The 24,368-nt window shown below is 41.6% G+C and overlaps 1 protein-coding gene across 1 annotated transcript in view; it reads right to left on the bottom strand.

Moving 5' to 3' along the window:
- Positions 1–24,368, bottom strand: part of LOC121408106 (phospholipid-transporting ATPase ABCA3-like) — a 292,368-nt gene that overhangs the window by 13,308 nt on the left and 254,692 nt on the right. Inside the window, exons 29-30 of the mRNA XM_041599444.1 lie at positions 20,662–20,728; positions 19,874–19,977 (exon numbers count right to left, since the gene is read on the bottom strand). Of these exons, the coding sequence (XP_041455378.1) occupies positions 19,874–19,977; positions 20,662–20,728 (171 nt within the window). The remainder of the gene's footprint in view (positions 1–19,873; positions 19,978–20,661; positions 20,729–24,368) is intronic.

Raw genomic sequence — 24,368 nt, 5'->3', positions numbered from 1 at the left:
TCCCAGTAGATCACGCGAGGCAGATGAATGGGGATGTGCAAGTATGCATCCCGTAAGTTGAGCAAGATTTGACGCCTCAAGCGACGGGAGGATGGAGGCCAATGAATTCCATGTGTCGGTAGCACCTGCGTACTAGCGGGGAATTCCCATGCAGGAGAGTGGGCCGGCGATTCAGACGAATTGCTGGAGGCTCCCCAGGATGTGAAATGGTGGGCATCTGTTTGATCCGCTCGGTGCTCGAGGCGAAGATGATGTGGAGCATGGGGGTACAAACCTGCACTGCCCGAAGGCGTTATGGAGCAACCTTAAGTGTTGTGACACCTGGCCATCGGCACAAGCGAGGTCTGCCCAGCTTTCGACCTTGTAGTCTGGCATCCCAAGAGATTTATTCAACCAACAAGTGGAATGCCTCTGGCCGTCTCACCTGCATCGCGCAGTTCAATATAGCAGCAGTGCTGACTTTGAAAACTACTCTAACTCGCACAAGATGTTCAGTGATACATGGTTACTCTTATGTCCACTTTTTATGAACTAGACCAATAAACTTACAGATATATGATGATTATTCAACAAAAAACCCCAACATGGCCAAAGTTCATTGACCTTACATGACCTTTGACCTTGATCATGTGACCTGAAACTTGCACAGGATGTTCAGTGGTACTTGATTACTATTATGTACAAGTTTCATGAATCAGATCCATAAACAATCAAAGTTATGATGGTAATTCAACAGATACCCCCAATTCGGCCAAAGTTCATTGACCCTAAATGACCTTTGACCTTAATCATGAGACCTGAAACTTGCACAAAATGTTCAGTGATGCTTTATTACTATTATGTCTAAGTTTCATGAATCAGATCCATAAAATTTCAAAGTTATGATGGGCATTCAACCCCCATTCGGCCAAAGTTCATTGACCCTAAATGACCTTTGACCTTGGTCATGTGACGTGAAACTCATGTAGGATGTTAAGTGATACTTGATTAACCTTATGTCCAAGTTTCATGAACTAGGTCCATATATTTTTTAAGTTATGATGACATTACAAAAACTTGACCTCAGGTTAAGATTTTGATGTTGATTCCTCCAACATGGTCTAAGTTCATTGACCCTAAATGACCTTTGACCTTGGTCATGTGACATAAAACTCTAATAGGAGGTTCAGTAATACTTGATTAACCTTATGGCCAAGTTTCATGAACTAGGTCCATATACTTTTTAAGTTATGATGTCATTTCAAAAACTTAACCTCAGGTTAAGATTTGATGTTGACGCCGCCACCGGAAAAGCGGCGACTATAGTCTCACTCTGCTATGTAGGTGAGACAAAAACCGGACAAGCAAATGACCCCATAGCTGGATGGCATGGACCCTGAAGTTCATAAAAATGCATTGCTGCTGGGTTTTATCTGTGGTCTTCCCACCAAAATGGCATAATATATGGCCCTTTTCACAATTTTTTTAGACATTCTACACATAGCATGAAGTCAAAGGAGAATATGGATGTTGTTTGAAGGTTTGCATGGTGGCATGTACAATTGCTGATGTGGTTTACGGTACACCATGTGGAGTGTTATAGAAGCAGTGGATAGAAGAAGAGAAGAAGTGGATAGGCGAGAAAGTGGAGATTTGAGAATAGAGTATTCTTTCTTGAGAATAGTCCTGAAAAGGACTGTAAACCAGAAGGAATGTTGAGTGAGAACAGCTTGAGTAGTAGAGCTGATGAGGAGATGCTGGCTTGAGTCGGCGAGTAGAGATGATGAGTAGTAGAGAGACTCGACGTTTCGGACAGGTTGACTGTCCGTCTTCAGGAGTAAGTGTTCGCTCGGCGTGCGGCGGTACTTATGGCGTGCGTGCGAACGTGGGGGAAAGCTCTAGGCCGGCGGTCACGGCGGGCTGACGTCGTAGGTGGCGCTCTGAGGTGGGTCGGCGGTTTTGGCGGGAAACGAGTAGGCGTCGTATGCAGACGTGGTGATAGACGGCGGCGTGAGTTACGGCGGCGTGTGTGTGTGTCGGCGGTGTGTACGTCAATGGTGGCGTTCTGTGCGTGTTGGTCGGCGGACTCGTCGGGTGAGCTTCGGCGGGAGTGAGTGGGTGGCCTGGTGTACGGATGAGGTGTTGGGTCGTCGGCGGAGGTTGTAGCGAGGTGTCGGTGGCGGTGGTGTGTGTGTCGGCGGAGTCCCTGGTTGAGTTGGTGATGCAATCAGACTGCTGTGTTGGGTAGGAGGGCTCGGTGGAGTGACGGTGGACGGCTGGTTGTTTGTGGATTGGTTAGAAGTTTGATGGTGACGTAGGATTGGGTGCCAGATGCTGTTGATGTGGAGGCCAGGGTCTTGAGGCACAGTGTTGTGTTGATGTATCTCAATGGCTTCTCCCTGACCCTTCTGGTATTCCAGTGCCGGATGTTGGTGATTAGGTGGCTCCTCTCCCATTCTAACCAGGGACTCCGCCGACACACACACCACTGCCACCGACACCTCGCTACAACCTCCGCCGACGACCCAACACCTCATCCGTACACCAGGCCACCCACTTACTCCCATTCTATACAGCATCTGGCACCCAATCCTACGTCACCATCAAACTTCTAACCAATGCACAAACAACCAGCCGTCCACCGTCACTCCACCGAGCCCTCCTACCCAACACAGCAGTCTGATTGCATCACCAACTCAACCAGGGACTCCGCCGACACACACACCACCGCCACCGACACCTCGCTACAACCTCCGCCGACGACCCAACACCTCATCCGTACAACAGGCCACCCACTCACTCCCGCCGAAGCTCACCCGACGAGTCCGCCGACCAACACGCACAGAACGCCACCATTGGCGTACACACCGCCGACACACACACACGCCGCCGTAACTCACGCCGCCGTCTATCACCACGTCTGCATACGACGCCTACTCGTTTCCCGCCAAAACCGCCGACCCACCTCAGAGCGCCACCTACGACGTCAGCCCGCCGGCCTAGAGCTTTCCCCCACGTCCGCACGCACGCCATAAGTACCGCCGCACGCCGAGCGAACACTCACTCCTGAAGACGGACAGTCCACCTGTCCGAAACGTCGAGTCTCTCTACTACTCATCATCTCTACTCGCCGACTCAAGCCAGCATCTCCTCATCAGCTCTACTACTAAGCTGTTCTCACTCAACATTCCTTCTGGTTTACAGTCCTTTTCAGGACTATTCTCAAGAAAGAATACTCTATTCTCGAATCTCCACTTTCTCGCCTATCCACTTCTTCTCTTCTTCTATCCACTGCTTCTATAACACTCCACATGGTGTACCGTAAACCACATCAGCAAAGGAGAATATCCCAACCAAACCATTATTTTTTTTTAATGAAACTTTCAAAACATAGACATGCAAAATTTCAGGTACAAAAATTGTTTACCTATGCTTATTAGGTCATGAAATTGCATATCATTAGTTTGGGTGATTTCTTGGTTCAAAAATTGTCGAAAATCAATTATGAAATTTATTTTCTTTTTAGTGTACTTTCTTGGATACATTTCCTGTAAAGCATAATATCATTCCCTTCATCCATATCTATACTTTGAGAAAATTTATGTCTTTGATTTGGAATGACATTATAGACTGTAGTTTCGGCCCCCTTTTCAATATGGTGCATAAATAGAAATCACACATTTTTGGCCTGTTTTTGACCACATACAGTAGCTGAGGTGTGTGAATGATATGTCTTCTTTATTGATGTTCCCTGCATTTTGCATGATAATAAATCTTCCAAACAATTTATTTTCATCTTCATTTGGTCTCTGCTAATAATTTCAGCTAATATTAATTGCCCACTGGGCAGTCTATAGGCTACTTTTTAAGCCTAGTTTTCAACAACGAACCAATACCATGTATGACTGTATTAGTCGAGTAAAAAGTGGGGGTTCCATTGCACCATCATAATATATTTTTTTTAACTAAATTTTTTTGTATTGGCTAATGTGAATAGTTAATGAATCTTGATGGGTAGCACCGTCGGCTGAAGCAGACGACGAGCGAGGGGGTAAAAGCCCGTAATGCTCGAATGCGCTCTGATGCAACTTGAAAGTTGCTGAGGCCTGGCCATAGGCAGAAGAATCGGAAAACGGATAGCCCAGAGATACGGGGCTTACGGTCGAGGATTTCTTCTTCTCTGGCGGCTCTGACGGTGGAGCAGAAGGAAGAAGGGCCTGGACGGGCCCTGATTTTTCCAACCTAGCTCTTCTCCGGGAGCGCTTACCAACCGAGAAGAAAGGTCCGCCGAGTCTGACGGGGTCAGATTAAATTGTGAGTCTGACGGGGTCCAACTATCAAGTCTCTTGTGATTAGGGGCTGGCAGCCCTTTGCTGATGCTCCCTTGAGGAGTCTGACACGGCAACGAGCCTAGTCGTTGCTTGGAAGAGAGACCCGTGCTCTCCCCCGGACTTGGGTACGTGACCCAATATCCAGTGGGTCTGACAGCCCTGGAGGAGTCAAAGGCCCGAATTCTCAAAGGTGGATTCTGCAAATCCACAGATTTTGTTGAGTCCACAGTCCACGGATTCGCTTTTGTGATTCACAAAGGTGGACTCGACTGAATCCACGGATTCAACCAAGTCTATTACGTCATGATTTCAAGTCAACTGTTTGGGGTGGTCTGAAACAGTGGACTCCACAGAATCCGTGGATTCTAGGCGCAATTGGCCAATCACAGCGCAGCATTTGGGTTCAAGCTTTGCAGCAAAATTTAAGGTGGAAGACTGGACATGAAAGTGGTTGAAAAAATACATGCTGGACCGAGCTCCGAGAAAATTGTGAGTAATTTGACATATTTGTTTGATGAGCAATATTTTTTGTAACTTTTTATGCATTGATTTGTGAAGTAATGTCCGAATTTATGCCATAAATGCATGTATCTTAGGTACGGTCATGAGAGTCGAGTTAGTGAAAAAAATTCTTGCGGAAATGGTTTTGTGTAGCCCCATAAGTGCATTTCTGTGTTGGTCTTTCGCGAGCTCTGTGACACGGCTAGACGTACTCGTTGACGTTAGACGATTAGACCCTTGACTTGTTCCCCTTTTCACTCGGTTCTTCCAAAATTTCTGATTCCCCCTGACCCTGTCGCTGGATTTTCTTAGATCTACATGTACTTCCTTAACCGGAAGAACAGGTATTCCGTCAATGTGCAGATTGCATTTTTAATATAAATGTATACTCTGTTATGCCAGTCTGAACTTTTGGGAAAGGGTCGATAATGTGACTTGTACTCCTATCATCATTCCAATGTCACTAAAGTATAATAGCGGTCATTGACTTTTTTTAAGCATTTAAATTTAGATTGTTTTATTTAGCACCCTCTCTTTGTAATGTACTGTACAGTACTTATTTGTCCTTTGAATATGCTCTTGAACATTTTCCTTACAAATTTATTTATCTAGATATTAGATGCTACAGACTAAGAATTTAAGTGAGTCTTTCGATAATTTTTTTTGATATATGAACATATATACAAAATCTAATAATTCCATTGTATTTCTTTAAGTTAGAGAAGTGTGAAAATCATTCAGACAAAGACCAGATCCTTCTAACTAGGTTTACTTTAAAAATAAATTCTCACTTTCTTACTGTCATGCTCTTCGTGTATTTTTCAATCGATAATGCCGAAGTCATATATCAATATTCAATAAATACTTAATCATCATACAGAGTGAAGAATATAAGTACATTAATAACATAAATATAATATAGTATTACCCCTATCTGACGTCTGAGCTGGACATTTAAAATTTATTGCCCTAATTTTCATGAATATTGATAATGAGTCCGGTACTGTATACTATATTTGTTTTTCTTGGTCTTTATAGTACAATGTCATCCATTGCAACATAATTCCTAATTTATGAATAGATATGTCTATATACAGTTTTTATGATATCAATATTTAATGAATTCTCCCAACCACATCAAAAAATCAAGAACTTCTGTTATTTCTTTATCTATGAGTATTTAATATAATCTGCAGTACTGTTGATACAATATAAACCCCTCAAAAAAAGTTTGTAAATCTGTGTTTGGCAATTAATTTCTCCCAACTCCCAATTTTATGTAATGCATATTTGATATCATTGTTTTTTCAATGAAAGTTGTAGGGGACTCTTCTGATCATAAGCAGCATAAAATAAATACATTTAAACCAGCAGAACTAAAAATAATCATACATTTATGATTTTTGGTCTGACATAATGTAACGTAATTTCGGAACCGCGTACCTGGGTGACGCAAAACTGGTCTCATAAGTTGCGCAAGACTTGAAATTAAAAAGTCAGAGAGCGCGTTAAAAAAAAATCATTGAGGGGGGGGGGGCTCCGATGCCTGTATAGGATTAATGGTATTCCATGATAGTACGATATAAATAAATTTTAAAAAAATAATTTTTACATGCATATCACTTGACTTGCAGAAAAATTAAATTTAACAGTCATAATCTATGTAATCATAGTTAAATAATCATGTAAAGTGTGGTTATTCATGTGTGGAAAATGTGACAAAATAATATATTAAATTGTTGTCTGTTATCAAATTGAATTGATTGTGCTTTGAATTATTCCAGATGTTATTCCCATTGATAAGAGTGATCATGGTGATGATATGTTTTTTGTGTGTGTCAAAATCAAATATAATGCTGTGATATTTTAGATTAGGTGATGGTGTTTAAGTATAAAGGATTGGAATGTCTGAAAACGTTATTCATGATTAGTTTCCTGATTGTATCATGATAATGGCGTGATTCAAAGTGAATTGGCAATCAGTGATTACCTTGTTCTTAAAGATGGATCCAGTGGTGCTTTAGTGATGTGGAATTGGTTGCTGTAAAAAGGACTGTGATTAGTTTCTCAGTTACATATCTTATCCTGTCTATCTGAGATTAACTCGATTAAATAATGGATTTCTGCTTTTTGCCATTTCAGGGCCATGGTTGATCAGGTGCAGCTAGCTGATGATGTGCTTCTATTTTGTGTGAGGGTGAGTGTGTGTGTGTGTAAAGATACACAACAATCAATGCCAGCAAACATAATTCTTGGGAGATGGGGGGGGGGGTACCAGCAAATATTTATTTTAGAATAATATTTTTGGTATATTGTGTATATGCTGCAGATGTTTGTTTTCATGACACTGAGCATGTGCAGTGCAGTCTCAAAAAGGGAAATTCCCTTAATTTGATTGAAAATCAATGGATGAATCCGTGGATTTAGTAGAGTCCACGGTTGAATCCATGGACTCAACCGTGGGTCTGGTAGAATCCGTGGATTTTTGAGTCCACTGTTGGTGAATCACAAACTGCAGAATCAGTGGATTTTCCAGAATCCATGGACTAAAAAATCCACGGATTCTAAAATCCGTGGATTTTGAAGAGTCCACCTTGGTGAATTCGGGCCAAAGTTTTCTGAGCTAGTACGACGCTCCCCAAAATAGGTTAAGGTTCTAACGCATATAACTTTTTGGGCACATGGACGCACTTCCACGGTTCCACCCCCATGGGCATGTGGACTCGGATCAACGGTTCCACCCTTGGTGGAGGCGATGAGGGGTCTCTCTCTGTTATATTCTACATTACCACTGATAGGAAACACTATTCCAGTGTTAGGCACCTCTTCAGCGGCTATATTGAGCTAGTCTAAGGAAGAATATGAGAGGCTCATGCTGATAAAGAATCTGTATCTAGAAGCGACAAGAAAGAAACAGAGAAAATGGGGGGTAAAGGGGTGAACATGGCAAACGCCAAGCGTTGCAGTCATGAAGAGACTGCATGTCAAAACTATGCTATATGACTTCTGAGGCTTTCAGCAGTTTAGAGGGTGAATTGTGGTTCTGACAGTTTACATATGCATTAATGGTATAGGCCTACTTTATCCCTAGAAAATCAGATAACACTAAGAATGCTGTTAACACTATGAAGCTATAATTACTTCCATGCAAGTAAGGAAATGAATGTTAGTGAAAAAGAATATAATTGATAATGTGAGTAAAATTATGAAAATACTTTATTTTCTTATTTACGAGATAACTGGATATACCCATTTGATTTGCTAGTTCATTACGATAAACTTGCGTGCCGAATATAGAGTACACAACTTTTCCTGCGCGCGCGCTGCATCTCCCTATTAACGCACTATCCCAAGATCATCGCGCAAATTGGCGTCCATATCCTCTCATGAGCCTGCAAGCAAGACATGTTGTCACACAAGGCGAGGGGTAGGAGGAAGGGTTCAAATGGGTATATCCAGTTATCTCGTAAATAAGAAAATCATGGTAAGTATTTTCATAATTTACTATCAATAACTGGGATATACCCATTTGACGGATTCAACGTGAAGGGAGGCATGTCTAGACTAAGAAGTGCGTAAAAATAGGGAGATGAAGACACGAAGGCCGTTGCCTTAAGGACAGGGGAGGCAAATAAAGCCTCATGTGAAGAAGTCCTTAAGAACAAGGAAGTGAAGGAAAGAGGAGCGTCAATAGGCGGTCCTCAAGAAGTAGTAAACGACGATTCCATAGAAAGAGCCCAAGAAGAATGATACTAAGTATCATGGGCCCTCGGCCTAGTGTCAGGAGAACAACCTCACCAGCTGACTAGATCGTAAGATTCGGATTTTGTTGAAAATTTCAACAAGAATCGTGATCGGAAAACTGAAGCTTTTAAGGCTCAGTAAGTGATCAATTGATCAATCTGAGAAGGCGAGATGTCTCAGAAGCCTCCGCGTGGGAGAAAGCGCCCAGAATTCGATATCTGTCTCAGATGCGTGAGGGCAGAACATCTGCAGAATTCTGATAGAGGGCTGTGGCAGAACGAGTCTAGCGGTCCGAAAGGGACCTGGACGACGGAGAGTAAGGTTTAAGAAAACCACTCGTAAGGCAGTCAAGTGTCGAGAAGCGACTGAGTGCCATCCTGTTAATAAGAAAATGCCGCGGACCTGCTGTCTATGTAGAATAGAGCAGTCTGGTCAAAACAGCTCAACCGGGCGTGTCAGAGAAACAGAGCGGTACACATCACGATAAAACAAGTGTGATAGACCGAGGGATCGAGAGAGAACTCAGGATCCCCTTTCTCCCGTACTGATTAAAGCACCCGTCTGAGGGTGCAGCGCCCGCGGTGGAAGAGGTGGCTTGGCTCAAGCCACCATTGCCGAGAGAGCCTGTAAGGCTAGGCTGCGATGGATGTCCGCTGGGCGGGGGAATCCCTAGCAGCAGCAAGCGTACGCCAGAGGGAGCTGGCGAAAAAAGTCTCTGTCATGATCTTACGTGTAAACGACAATCAAGAGATGCTCTAAACCAACAGACATCGCCAGATATGATACCTCAACAGTTACGTTCCCAACGGAATCGAATGAGGAAACAATGGCCCTGTCCTATCAAGTTAGGGGCGGAAACTGGCTAAGAGTGTCGATGTCCTCGCTTGAAGAAACAAGCGAAGGAGTAAGGAGACTTGAGGAAAGTAATCACAAAAATTTCCTTCAGTCTGCGGTGAGAACCAATTGTTTATGAAAACAGCCACAAGGCCTGGTTTCTCTGGTGATCGTAAGAGCAAGCACCGCCGGCGCCGGTTGCGGCAGTGTGGAACAGTCCGATATCGGAAAGATAAGGAGTTCCGAAAAGCTGCAGGGGGGCGGCAAAAATGACGCCCTAAGCAGCGGGGGATGAGAATCTAAGTTTCTAAAAGAAGAACTCCAGTGAAGTAAATCACTTACATGGAGAGGCTCATCCACAGTCTGCCCGAGAGAAAGCGGGTCGTAGTGATCGTGGTTAGGCAGGCATAAGCATACATCCATCCACGGTTACATCATCCTCGGTCGCGCGGTGACCATGGCCACATGCATTGCATGGAAGGAGGATGAAAGCAGCATGCGAGGCGACTCGAGTGTGCCGAGTGAAACATCTTCTAAAAAAGAAGACGATTCGACAAACGGGCACGGTAAAAACATCGACCGTAGACCACTCCACACAAGGAGGAAACGGCGGAGACGCCCGCAAGTTTGACCCACATAGAGGGCAGTCTATAAGATAGACTGTTAGAGCTCGACCGATGGTCTGGTGGCGTACAGTTTAGTGTACACTCGCCGACCCGGCACGGTGGGTGTGCCCAGAAAGTAGGCATAGAAATGCCGACAGAGAATCCTGGGGCTTTAAACAAGCTTGAACGCACGTACATAGCCAACAATCTCATGAGATGTACGGCGGTTTCTTTCCTCCGAGATGATGCTTACCCGACCGGGAAAGACTCAGGGAACAGCTGTGAATGTCAACAGGAGGGATATCTAGCATATGAAAAGCTGATTCCCTCCAGGTATTCGGTGCGGGTGCTGCCGGCGGTGTCCGGGGGGACGACCGGTGATGGCAGCTCGGGCAGGGCTCGAACGAGCCGCCCGAATACGAGACAAATAGGTTAAAATAACCATAAAGCACCGGGTGGTGAAGGCATAGCAATTACTAAGCACAGGAGAACTTTTAATCACCATGACATTCAGATCCGATATACATACTCATAAGCTCGGAGAGCTACAAGATAGTGAGACATACCGCTGAGCGGTGATGGTGCTCATATCGGAGTCGCCCTCTCTACAGCGGCGATCGCTGGAGGACGGGTGTCTGTACTAGCCCTGACTCTAACCTTACAAGAGTAGGAGCTAAGTAAGACAGGGCACCCTTACTTTCGAAAAGAAAGTGAGGTTCAGGCCAGAACCCGACGGTCCCGTCGCCTGGGCGGACGGTCCGCGGGCGTGATAGGTTGCCCTCTCAAAAGCAGCCAAACATTCTCACGAGAGAAGTGCGGCATGCGGTATGTAAGAGATTCTTACCTCCAATCTACAGGCCCGCTTAGGGGGTAGAATGGAGAGAGTTACCGCTGAAAGAGACGTCGCCGTACGTGAGCTTGACGTAGAGGGCGAATTCGGGAGTACCTGCATAATAAGGGGGAATACCCATGCAGGTAAAACTCGCCGATGGCTCCCCGGAGTGCGGGTTGGCGAGAGAAGTCTCAATCCGCTCAATACCCGACACCGGCAATAAGACCGCGGCGGTCTTATAATGACGGAGAACACGAGGGTAAGAACCCGTAATGCTCGGGGACGCATAGATGCAACCTGAACGGATGCAACGTCCAGCCGTCGGTCACCGAGAGCTTGCCGACATATTGATGCTTGAAAGCCGTATGTCGGAAGCACCTGCATAGAAACGGGGGTCACCGTGTAGGTGAACAGCGTTTCAATAAATGCCCGGTGTGAGAGGACAGGCGATTGCTTGAACCGCACAGTGCTTAGCAAGGCGGCTGAAGCTGATATGAAGCGTGGGTGAATTACCCGCACTGCTCATGGGAGTATGAAACAGCATGAGAGTTGCGACGCCTGACCCACAATTATCGGGAGTCTGGTGACATAATGGAGGGCGATGCCCGTATGTCGATAACACCTGTGTATTAGCGGGGATTTCCCTTGCAGTTGCGTGAGCCGGCGAATCATGAAATCGCCGGTGACTCTCCGAGGTGCAAGATGGCGAATGTCTGCTTAACCTGCCCGGTGCTCGACACGGCGGTTTTAGCTGACAGGGAGCATGAGGATAAAGATCCGTGATGCTCGAGGGCGTTCTGTTGTAACATGAAGTAACGACCCCTGGCCATCAGCACGAGAATCAGAAAGAAAGGTCTGCCCGCAAATCGGGATTAGCGACCTAGAATTTCTTCTTCTTCTTCTGTGCGGCCCCCGCCGGGGGGCAGAAGAGGGTACAATCATCGGGAGTCTGGGGACATAATGGCGGGCGACGCCCGTATGTCGATAGCACCTGTGTATTAGCGGGAATTTCCCTTGCAGGTGCGTGAGCCGGCGAATCATGATATTGCCGGTGACTCTCCGAGGTGTGAGATGGCGACTGTCTGCTTGACCTGCCTGGTGTTCGACACGGCGGTTTTAGCTGACAGGGAGTATGAGGATAAAGATCCGTGATACTCGGGGGCGTTTTGTTGTAACATGAGGTTACGACGCCTGGCCATTTTGTTGAGGGCCGGCGGTTCGTGAGAATCGCTAGAGGCACCTCGGTGTGTTGGATGGCCGGTGTCTGCTTGATCCGCTCGGTTGGTAGTACCGTCGGCTGAAGCAGGCAAGCCTGGGGGTAAAAACCCGCAGTGCTGAAGGGCACTCTGGAGTAGCTTGAGAAGCTGAGAGGCCTGGCCATCAAAAGAATCAGAGGACAGACCGCCCGACGGAGCGGGGCTTACGTCTGTGGTTCTCCTCTTCTTTTCTTCTTCTTCGGTTGCTCCGGCGCCGGAGCGGAAGAAGGGACAAGAGGCTGGGCTGCGCCTGTCTTACTCTCCTTAGCTCTCCCACGGGGAGAGTTAGCCGAGCGAGAGGAGGCGTCGGCCGAATCTGACGGTGTCAGATTGAAATGAGAGTCCGACACGGTCGGACTCAGGTGCCTCTTCCGACTAGGGGCTGGTAGCCCTTTGCTGCCGCTGCCTAGAGGGGTCTTACACGGCATCGAGCCTAGTCTTTGCCGGGTGGAGAGACCCGTGCTCTCCCCCCGGACTTTAGGTGACCCGATGGCCGGTGGGTCTGACAGCCCTAGAGGAGTCGCCGTTTTCTGTACTAGTGCGACGCTCCCCGAAAAGGTTCAGGTTCCGGGATGGAAGCCTTGGCCATCACCGTGCGGGCACGTGGTCGCAAATCCACGGTTCCACCCTATTAAGCGGGGCACGTGAACGCGCGTCCACGGTTCCACCCCTTTGAGAGCCCATGGGGCTCTGACTCTGTTCTCGCTATCTATACTACCTGTGGTGGGGGATAAGACCCCGGTGTCGGGCCCCGAAACAGCAGTCGCCTGAGGCTCTTCAGGAAGAGAGTCCGAAAAGGCTCATTATTGCCGTAGGGTGATCTAGTAGTACGATAAAAAACAGAGAAGAAGCAAGGGGGTAGGGGGGTGATAAACCCCAACCCAGAAGTCAAAGGACCTCAAAAAGCGGACTTTTGAGAGTCAAAAACAAAACTCACAAGGATGATACAAAGTAAAATCCCAGAACAAAGGAAACTGTAATAATTAAAGAATTATTATGAGACACTGACCCTGAAGTCCGTTAGAAAAATTAATTAATTAATTAATTAATCATTTGATTACCACAACAAGAAGGCTGCTTCCGCCAAAATTCTGAAAAGAAGGAAGGGGTGAAGCATCTAAAAAGAAGAAAACACAAAGTTTTTTTTTTTTTTTTTGTTGTGTCCACCTGTTCAAAAGAAAAAATAATTTTTCTTGGGGTGAGGATCAGCTAAGGAAAAAGGGAAACAAGATTCCCTTTTTTTTTTTTTTTTTTAAACAAGAAGTTTAAGAAAAAAAATTATAAGTCAGGACACCGGCAGCTGACCTGAAAGGGGGGAAAAACAAAGATATTTTTCCCGAGAAGGAAGGCCGAGCCAAAGGCGACGAACGCTGACAGGAGATGGCTTCCTAAAAAAAAAATTCTAAGTATTCTTGTGAAGGAAAGAAAAGAAAAAAATTTTTAAGACAAGGTCAGAATTTTTTTTTTTTTTTAATTAAATGAATTAATCAATTAATAAACACAAGAATAAAGGATTGATTGAAACAAAAGAACAATCAACTAACTCAAAACAAGAGACAAAGAACTTGAATCGAGGCAAAGGAGCAAGTCAAGAATTAAAAGAATCAATCAATTAATTAATTAATCAATTAACCAATTAATTCAATTAATAAATACAAGAACAAAGGATTGATTGAAACAAAAGAACAATCAACTAACTCGAAACAAGAGACAAAGAACTTGGAACGAGGCTGGAATACGACGCTCCTGACGTCCTACAGAAACTATCTGTGGAGAAATAAATCAATTAAATTCACGACGAGTCGTATAAACGAAGAAGTCAGTGAATAAAAAGAATTAAAAGAATTAAAAAGGAGCGAAGACAACGCCCGAGCAGGAAGGCGCGGAGCTATGGGGCGGAGAGGTGAAGACAACCCGCCTGTTGAGAAACGTATCTTAAAAAACAAACTCACGAAGAGGGACAAGAAACGTTAAAATAATATCACGGAAGCTCCGCGCGCCGTGATAATCCTACAACAATCTTAGATGTGAGAGAAAAAGATTGAAATAAGGAAAGAATTGCACAATAAAGTATCCAAACGGAAAACAGAATTGCAATTTTGAGAGTGTACTTAGCTTGCGACTGCACTCCACCGCAGGCGAAAGTAAAAGAGGAAATGGACGCCAAATTGCGCGACGATCTTGGGATAGTGCGTTGGTAGGGAGATGCAGCGCGCGCGCAGGAAAAGTTGTGTACTCTATATTCGGCACGCAGGTTCATTGTAATGAACTAGCAAATAAAAATGGGTATATCCCAGTTATTGATGTAAATAAATCAATTAAATTCATGACGAGAGTCGTATAAACGAAGAAGTCAGTGAATAAAAAGAATTAAAGGAATTAAAAAGGAGCGAAGTCAACGCCCGCGACACGCAGGAAGGCGCGGAGCTATGGGGCGGAGAAGTGAAGACAACCCGCCTGTTGAGAAACGTATCTTAAAAAACAAACTCACGAAGAGGAACAAGAAACGTGAAATAATATCACGGAAGCTCCGTGCGACGGGATAATCTTACAACAATCTTAGATGAGAGAAATAAGATTGAAATAAGGGAAGAATTGCACAATAAAAGTATCCAAACGGAAAACAGAATTGCAATTTTGAGAGTGTACTTAGCTTGCGACTGAACTCGACCGCAGGCGAAAGTAAAAGAGGATATGGACGCCAATTTGAGCGATGATCTTGGGATAGTGCGTTAATAGGGAGATGCAGTGCGCGCGCAGGAAAAGTTGTGTACTCTATATTCGGCACGCAAGTTTATCGTAATGAACTAGCAAATCAAATGGGTATATCCCAGTTATTGATAGTAAATTGTAAAATCAAATTAATTATCAAGGTGTTATGGCAAACTTATTGTTTGAAAAAATGGAGGAAAGGTTGTGCATGAAAGATAAATATAAAAACTTATTGTGTATGATTTTTAGTCATCTTGCCTTCACTTTAGCAGTAGAGTTTTCTAAATTGATCTGTGTGCATATGATAAGTAAATGTAATATGATAAATAAAGTAATAGGATATGAGTAGGAAGTTTGAAAGAGTGCAGTTTTTTATAAGCACATTTTGATTAAAGGCTATGATAGATGTGAGGGCAAAATGTCTCCGGCACCACGGCAGGGACACACACTTCATTATATTCACACTGTAATGAAATGCCAATCTTTAGCATTATGTTGGATGATGGTAGGGGCACAACTTTTCTCAATTTGTTTTGTACAGTCTACAGTATTACCAGAACATGCACATACAGCAAATCTGAAGGGTAACATTTAAGAAACTTTGACAGCTTTTCTATTGTACCATTGGCAAATTTGTGTGAATATCAAAATGGTGATAAGAACTATAGTTCATTAAATAAAAAACAAGTTTTTAAAGAATAAACAATATATAAAATCTGGTTCAGATATAGAGAGTACTGAGTTCTGAAGTAAAATGTTAGTGTTAAAAAGTATGAAATTATAAAGTTCATGTCATTAGAGGAACAAAGTAGTGTGAAAGTTCATTGACCTTTGACCTTAATCAAATTCAACTCACATTCCAACCTGACCTGCACCTTCAAGAGATGGACCTCTGTTACGAGTTTGGCGATCCCACCTTGAAGCTTTAGAAGTTATTGTGTGTACAACACAGCACAGTGCCAGTCATGGAAAGTGCATTGACCTTTGACCTTACTCAAATTCAACTCACATTCGAACTTGACCTGCACCTTCAAGAGATGGACCTCTTGTATGAAGTTTGGGATCCTACCTCGAAGATATAAAAAGTTATTATGTGTACAACACAGCACAGTGCCAGTCATGGAAAGTTCATTGACCTTTGACCTTAATCAAATTCAACTCACATTCGAACTTGACCTGCACCTTCAAAAGATGGACCTCTTGTATGAATTTGGCAATCCTACCTCGAACATATAGAAAGTTATTGTGTGTACAGCACAGCACAGTGCCAGTCATGGAAAGTTCATTGACCTTTGACCTTATTCAAATTCGACTCATATTCGAACTTGACCTGTGCCTTCAGGAGATGGACCTCTGGTATGAATTTGGTGATCCCACCTCGAAGATATAGAAAGTTATTATGTGTACAACATAGCACAGTGCCAGTCATGGAAAGTTCATTGACCTTATTCAAATTCGACTCATATTTGAACTTGACCTGTGCCTTCAGAAGATGGACCTCTGGTATGAATTTGGTGATCCCACCTTGAAGCTATAGAAAGTTATTGGGTGTACAACAATTGATGACGTCGCCGATGCCGGAAATAGTGATACCTATGTCTTGCTCCGCTACGCAGGCGAGACAAAAACCCCATAACCCTGAAGTCCAAAGACTTCGAACAAATTCGGATATCAAAACGAACTGAAGAGAATTAATTTAATTTAATATCTCTGAGACGATAAGTACAGGAAAGGTACTATATTAAGAAAAGAAACTATAATAATTAAGAAAATTATAATGTATTATTCTTTTTTTTTGTCCGTTAATAAAACACAACAAAGAGAGACACTCTTGCTAAATTCCTAAAAGGAAAAAGAGGGAGCACCTTAAAGAAAAACAATTTTTTTTTTGTGTTGTAGTTTGTTCAAAAAATTAAGGGGGGTTCGGGAGGGGGGTGTCAATATCGACGAGCTTAGATTGCTGCTAATTGCACCACATTTTATGTCTGTTTAATGCTTCTCCGACCACACAGCCCGAACAGTTGCGCGAATTGCGATTGAAGCAGAAAGGCAATTACTGATAACTTAAAAAGGTGAAAGGAAATGTCAATCTCATTTTACACTTACAGTTCATTGATTTATTCACATTGATGGCATCGATAAATTAACTCCATACTTTCATTGTTTAGATCGCTACATCCTTGTAAAAATGCGATTGATTTTGTGAATGCGTGTTGCTTCTTATGTCAATGACCGACTACATCTACGGACCGCATGCGTAGCCCTTTGAGCTTGCGCCGCGTCACGCCCTTAAGAAATCCAAAGATTGTTCCGACTTTATTTGGAAGCCTCGGAAGATTTCTTCCGAGGCTTCCAAATAATGGACATCGGTATTCATGAGACGGGTCCCCAATTAACTTATATAATTTGCATGAATTTTTGTTTTGTTTATTCAGATACTCCCTGAAACTAACTCTCATAAGACTTCTGTTGATGATGTTTACACTTATAATCTTATATCAAGATTCTTTTATCACTGTCAATTATTGCTGTGTTTGTTCGTTACTCACCTATAAAATAATGAATGTGCTCATCACGAGCGTGAGAAATATTTTTAGTCATCCATAAAACTTTAATATTACGATTTTGTTATTAATCGCGATTTATGTTTTGAAAGTATAGGTTAATTGATAGGAAAAATATTTTTACGTAATACACTATGTAGGCCTACAAATACAGCGTATGTGAAAGAGAGAGGAAGAGGGGGGGGGGGGAGGTTGTAGGATGTTCGACGGGAGAGAGCAATAGGGGAGGGGTCGTGGACAATGACAAGGGGATGTTGAGATCGTGTGTGTGGGATTGGTGGAGAAGTCAATATTCGAAGCGAATATATTTTTTTTATAGAATTCTACTGATGATGACAGCTGAATAATCTTTCTTTACATGTATATTTTGGTGATTTTAAATTTTAAATATATCTTCTTGCATCATGAATGGGAAGATCGTGGTTCGTGATTCAATAAATTGCATCACAATATCACAATAGGTGTAGTTTTAAATTTACAGAAATTCACGAACAGTTTATTAAAAAATAAAAAAAATGAGTCAGAAAGATTTTCTTAATTGTATAGCCCCCATCCAGCGTAAACAACATGAAGAATATTTGAGGTCATGAAATCAGCTGATTCACACTCAAACAACAGGTTAAAAGGTGACACTCGTGGCACACATTCCAGGGCGGTAAATAAAAATCGGGAAACCCGTTCAAGCACAATGATTGGCTCAAGCCCAAGATAATGAATACTAATTAGATCACGTGCCATCGGCTTTTGGGGCGTCTCGTTCTATTTCCAACTCATTTCTGGAATATCATCCACTCGCAGTAATTAGGCTAAGACATTGTAAAGCTAACTGTATAAAAGCACAATTCCGATAGAAAACATAACATAAGTGAAATTGAAAAATTCATCCAACGATATTCAAATTATACTATAGCAACTCATTGTGGGCGTAAACAACGAAATACATATCCTCTAAAACGTTCACACAATTCGTACTTAAAATGAATATCTGTGAATGAATTGTCAATCCACTTTGTTGAATGTGTACTTCTATCGAAATCTATTGAATCACGGACCCCTCCCGACCCAAGGTGGATTTTTCAATCGCCATAAAGATTATGCAGCCACAATGATCGATCACAGTAGACACATCCATAATTGAATATTAATTTCATTCGCTCCGAACATTGACTTCTTTTCACCAATCCCCTCCCCCACAAAGTCACAAACATCCCATCATTTTCATCTACATTGCCCACGACCACCCCCCCCTTTATTCTTTCTTTCTCCTTCACTCAAATCAATTTCAAATAATATTTTATTTTAAATCGTAGTTGTTAAGTTAAGCAATTGTACAACAGATTCATAAAGCATTCACTGTGATGATTAAAAACATTTCTCCGGACCGTGACAGGTGCGCTCATTATTTAATTGGCAGGCAATGAGTAATAAAGAACAATACAAATGAAAATATACTGTATATATGTATAAGTCACATTTAAAAGATGAGTCGTAATGATAACAAATGTGAATGATATTAATAAAGAATATTACTTATGAAAATTGTAACAGATTCAATGAATATCTGAAAAAAAAACATTCAAATTAAATTAGTTTTGGATCCCATCTAATTCTGGAAGACTCGGATCCCCAGATCAAGGATTTTGATGCCATGTGCGATTTGTTTCCTGAATGTGGTCGTTGCGAGCGCTAGTGCAGTGACACAGAACTTGGTAGACACACCGTCGCGAAATTAATCAACACTTTCAAAAGATCGATGTAAAGATCAAGACTTTGGAAATTATGGAGTAAAATCGGAATATAAATGTGAATAAATCATTATGCTGTAAGTAAATGAGTTGGACATTATGTCAATCCATTCCTTTGGCTTTGTCATTATCAACGTGATCTTTGAATAATTTTCTCAATTCGCTCTACGGGAGTGTCATCAGAAAAACATTCAATGAATTCATGTAGTCGATGAAGCCCCGATGTAGCTAAGGCTGGGACGAGATGAAATTAAATTTCAATCGAATTTCGAAATTATTTTTGACAAAATAAGTGACAATATCAACTGAAATTTGTAATAATCTAATAATTACATTGCCCAACCCAGTAACCCACGGTACCCCTCTCACCTCACTTTATTTTTTAGCATATTTACTACCATTTTATAGACGTAAATAATGTGAGAAATGCAATACGCAAATGCGAGGTAAACATCTTCGCGCTTCCCACAAAAGAGATTGGGCCTCGAGTCGAGGTCGTATCGTATAGCGTAGTGAGTCAAAGAAATCCCGGGAAGATATCTTGGACGAAATAATCGTCAAGTTTATTTTAGGATCTGAAAAGCAGATTGTTTTATTAAATATATTATTCAGTTTTTTGTGTAGATCTAGGCCTGTTTTACAGTTGTCGGGGAAGTTCACGGTTGGTGGATTTCCCCTGAAAATTTTCAGGATTGTCGGCGCCCTCCAACCGTGACGCGTGGTAGCGAGAACGTTGTGCTAAAAGGATGGTAAAATAGAAAGTTTGTTACCTATGCGATGTGAGGATGATAGAGCGTCCTCCTTCCATGATGGATGTAAGTGAATCCCAGAGATAACGACGAGCTTTAGGATCCATACCAGATGTTGGCTCATCCTATACATACCAAGGGTAAAAATATCAGAAATGTTTGTCTCTGGCTTTTATACTCAATTATAATCAGTCTGTTAATATTACACTTTGCACTGGACCCAAAGACAAGTTACAGGGCTGTTTTGCAAACTAACAATGGCCATTTTTAAACTGGGGTGGCAAATTGCCAACGTTTTGTAATTCACAAGACATAAAACAAATTTACCAATGAAATAAGAAGAGACAAAGTTAATACTAATTTGTTTGAACTAAAATGTAAATACTTGGCACAGTGTATGCTTACCAATGAAGGTAAATAAAGGCAAAATTACTATGAAACCCACTTCAAAGAGCTCTTATAATCATAATATTCTTGACATGGAAATATTTTTCTGGTTCGAACTCTGAAACAACTAAATCCTCTGAATAAATACATGAATCTTTCTACGGCCGAGGTCCTACTAGAACTGAATTCCACTGAAAAGCTTTTGAAAATGCATAGAAGGAACAATTCTGATTCAAATAACCTTTCTCTCTTCACTTTGTTGAATATTCTACACTGAAGTCTCTGTGTTATAGTACATGTTAAGAAATGATTTATGACACATACACTGTACATGTAGATTACTTACAGAGATTAAAACAAACCAAATGCTGCTATATCATATGTAATAAAATATAAAAATCAAAGATAAATGATGTGCTTACAAGAAGGACAATGGGCGGGTTGCCAACCAGAGCTACTGCGGTACTCAATTTTCTCTTATTTCCACCACTAAGAGAAAAAAGTGTAATAAAATGATTAGCAAAATAAATAACACTGCATTATCATTCAAGCTCACACACAATATTTATAAGGAACCATGACAAGGATATGCTATTTCAATGATTAAAACAAAATAAATTGTTTGTGCACTCAAAGAATAATAAAGCACATGAATATACTAGTCAGGGGCCTTAGCAAAATTTTGGGGACAGGATTTACAAAAGCGCCATTTTTTGCATGTGGGTTCCTGGTATCAAAAGCATTAATTCTAGATAGGGTGCCCCCAAATCGGTGAAGGGCACCCTATTTTTCAATGCTAATTTATGCAAATTTTATGCAAAAAACTCATAATTCGCCATTTCTCACTAAAAATAATTTTTGAATGCCCAATTTTTGTGTATTTGGGTCTTCTTTTGCTAAATGTTCAACTGCAGGTCGATTTTTGAAACATTGGTGAATATCAATCAATTCTTAAGGTTAATTTATGCAAATTTTATGCAAATGATATGTAAAAACAAATATTTTATCATATGTCGACATATAGAATTGTCAAAATCACATTTTTTTCCATATGTGTCACCGGTATCAAAAGCATTAATTCTTGATAGGATGCCTCGATATCAATGACTGGAATCATATTTCATAGTGCTAATTTATGCAAAATTATGCAAAATCACACTATTCACCGTAAATTACTGTATGTGTATAGTACAGACTTAAACATTTCTAAAGAAGCCTATTTCTTTTTTTGGGGGGGGGGTATTTTGGATTTATTTTGATGGGGCATCAAATCTAGATTGATTCTATACAGTTCCAGAATAAGAATCAATTTTCAATGTTAATTAATGCAAATTTATGCAAAATTTATGCAAATATGTGTAAAATTCATCAACTATCATATTTTGAGGTTTTGAATTGAGGGACGAGCACAACACCATGCATATGAGACACTGTAACACAATTCATTCATTATGGTGACTTTCCATGCAACCAGAGGAGGGTATCATGTTTAAAATGCAAATTTATGCAAATTATAAATCTTGTGCATACCCCTTTCACAATAAAAAAAACCCCGAAATCATATGGAAAAGATAAACAGTATTTCATCTTTCTTTACAAAGCAAATCAAGAGGTCAGATTTCTTTCCCAAGTAGAGTTTTCCCCTGTCAGAAAGAGGAGGGTATATGGATGATTCTCATGTCAGAAAAAGCTGTCCAAGTCTTCCCTCTGACAACAATGTACATTTTTTTTTAGAACAGGGACACATCAGATTTGAGATAAAGAGACCTGATCCTTTTTCTTTTTCTGTCGTCGCTTGATTGTGACCTGAATAATTTCAGTGATATTTCTTTATTGGCTAATGAATTGATCTCTATCTCTAAAACTAAGTAACACCAAAAACAAATTCTCCCAATCAATTTTAGACCGAATCAGAGTCAATTCGGTCTGGAATAGTTCCCGAATCAGAGCTACTGACTTCCTTAAAATAATTGTCCAAATGCCTCCCCAAATTTAATTCAACCGAATTCCATCCGAATACATCCCGAATGTGGCTGGAATAAAATGTGTCATGGCTACATTCGGGAGTATTTTGGAGGATATTCGGCTGGTTTTAAACATTTCAATACAAGCTGAATCCCTCCACGAATGTTCCCGATGTTGAGGGAGAACAGAATAGTCCCGGATCCTTCCGAATCGATTCCGGGAGCTCCCCGAATCCGAGATGAATAAGTATTGAATCCAGGCCATTTTGAGCAGAATTGATCCGAATTTGGTTTTGGTGTAACCCTTTGCTTAAAGCTAGGGTTAGAACGGAACCGAATCAGTTGCGAATCCATCCATATACACGTATTTTGGTGGTTTCAGAAATATTCTGTTTTGCCTTCGTAAATGCGAGAAAATTCGGGAACGTTCGTTAAGAAATTCAGCTCATTTTGAAATGTTCAAAACCAGCCGAATACCCTCCAGAATATTCCCGAATGTGACCAAAACAAATTTCATTCGGGCCACATATGAGATGTATTCGGGTGACATTCGGTTGGATTCGGGGAGGCATTTGGAGTCTGGACAGATTCGGACGATTTGTTTTATTTCTGGACATAACTGTCCCGAACCACTGTCTTCCACTATTCGTGTTGGCATTCTGCTTTTTGGGGGATGGCCAAAATTGATTTGGTCAATTCCTGGCGATTCTACGCTGAATCGCGACATATTCAGGACCCATTCTTCTCTATTTGGGGGAACTTCTCTCATCCATGTGAATCAGGCAGAATCAGTCCGAATTTATTCGGGAGAATTAGATTTTGGTGTAAACCTAGCTTAAACCAGGACTGACGTAATGTATTCTTGCGACTGTACTTTGGTTATCATCTGAATGTTTGCAGAGACTGTTTACCACAGTTGCATCCTATTCTGGTTTGTCATCTAGAAATGGATTGCCTACTTAAAACATGGGTTAAACCGGAACCAAATCAGCAAATCCATCCGAATACACATAAGGATGGACTTTGGAGCACTCTCTTCTCCCCGAATGCAGGAAAGTTCAGGAGGAATTAGGAGATATTCTTGTAGGAATTCGGCTCGTTATGAAAATGGTCAAAACCAGCCGAATACCTCCAAAATACTCCCGAATGTGGCTACGACAAATTCCATTCGGGCCACATCGGGATGTATTCCGATGGAATTCGATTGGATTTTGGGAGGCATTTGGGGGTACTCTGGGAAGATTAAGACCTATTCGTATCAGTCGTAGAGTAAAGGTCCGACTCTTGCCTCCCCATATCGTACGAATCATTAATCGAATACAAAGAAGAAAATAGACGAGACGAATTGACCAGAAATTAGAAAAAATGGCATCCGAATAGCTGCCGAATCGGTAAGCCCATTTCGAAAGAATCTGGCGCATTTTCGGGAAATTCGGTGGCGTACTTGGCGAATTCGGGCAGAGTCGTTCGATTAGGGTCGTTATTCACATCGTCATTTGGCAATAATCAGAGGATTCGGGCTACTGATTCGATTCTGGCTGCTCTGACTCGATTCTTGCCTGCTCTGGCTCGATTTTTGCTACTGTTTGGGTTGGCATTCGGCTATATGCTTTATGTAATATTTGTTTAATGATTAGTATACAGCTTCATACATATATTATTTTTAATTTACATAATATAACACACTTTTGCATGAAAATAGGATTTTCAATAGCATGTTTCGCTGGTAAAATTGAAACTTTTGAGCTAATAAAGGTACTTCAAAAGTTTGGCCCCTTTTCCACTGTTTATACCCATTGGAATGGGACTAATTTATACATATAAAATAATTGCTAATTTACATAAATTAGCATATTTTGTATGAAAACGGGATTTTCAATAGCACGTTTGATAAGAAAAAATAAAGCTTTCGATCTGATAGAGATTTCTTTAAGTTTGGTTTCCTTTTATTCCTTTTTACTAATTTTTACTATTCATGCATAAATCGACTTCCAATTTACATAAATTAACATATTTTAGCATGAAGACACAATTTTCAATATCATGTTTGATAAGGAAATTTAAAGCTATTGACCTAAAAGAGACTTTCTTAAATTTTGGTATCTCTTTGTTTACTTTTATTAATCAAATCCTATTGGCATTATGGCTTCATGCATAAATTACTG

The sequence above is a fragment of the Lytechinus variegatus genome, chromosome 2 (genome assembly GCF_018143015.1).
Source record: "Lytechinus variegatus isolate NC3 chromosome 2, Lvar_3.0, whole genome shotgun sequence".
NCBI lineage: Eukaryota > Metazoa > Echinodermata > Echinoidea > Temnopleuroida > Toxopneustidae > Lytechinus > Lytechinus variegatus.
The sequence above is the reverse complement of the archived record's forward strand: the minus strand, read 5'-3'. Positions and strand labels throughout refer to the sequence as shown.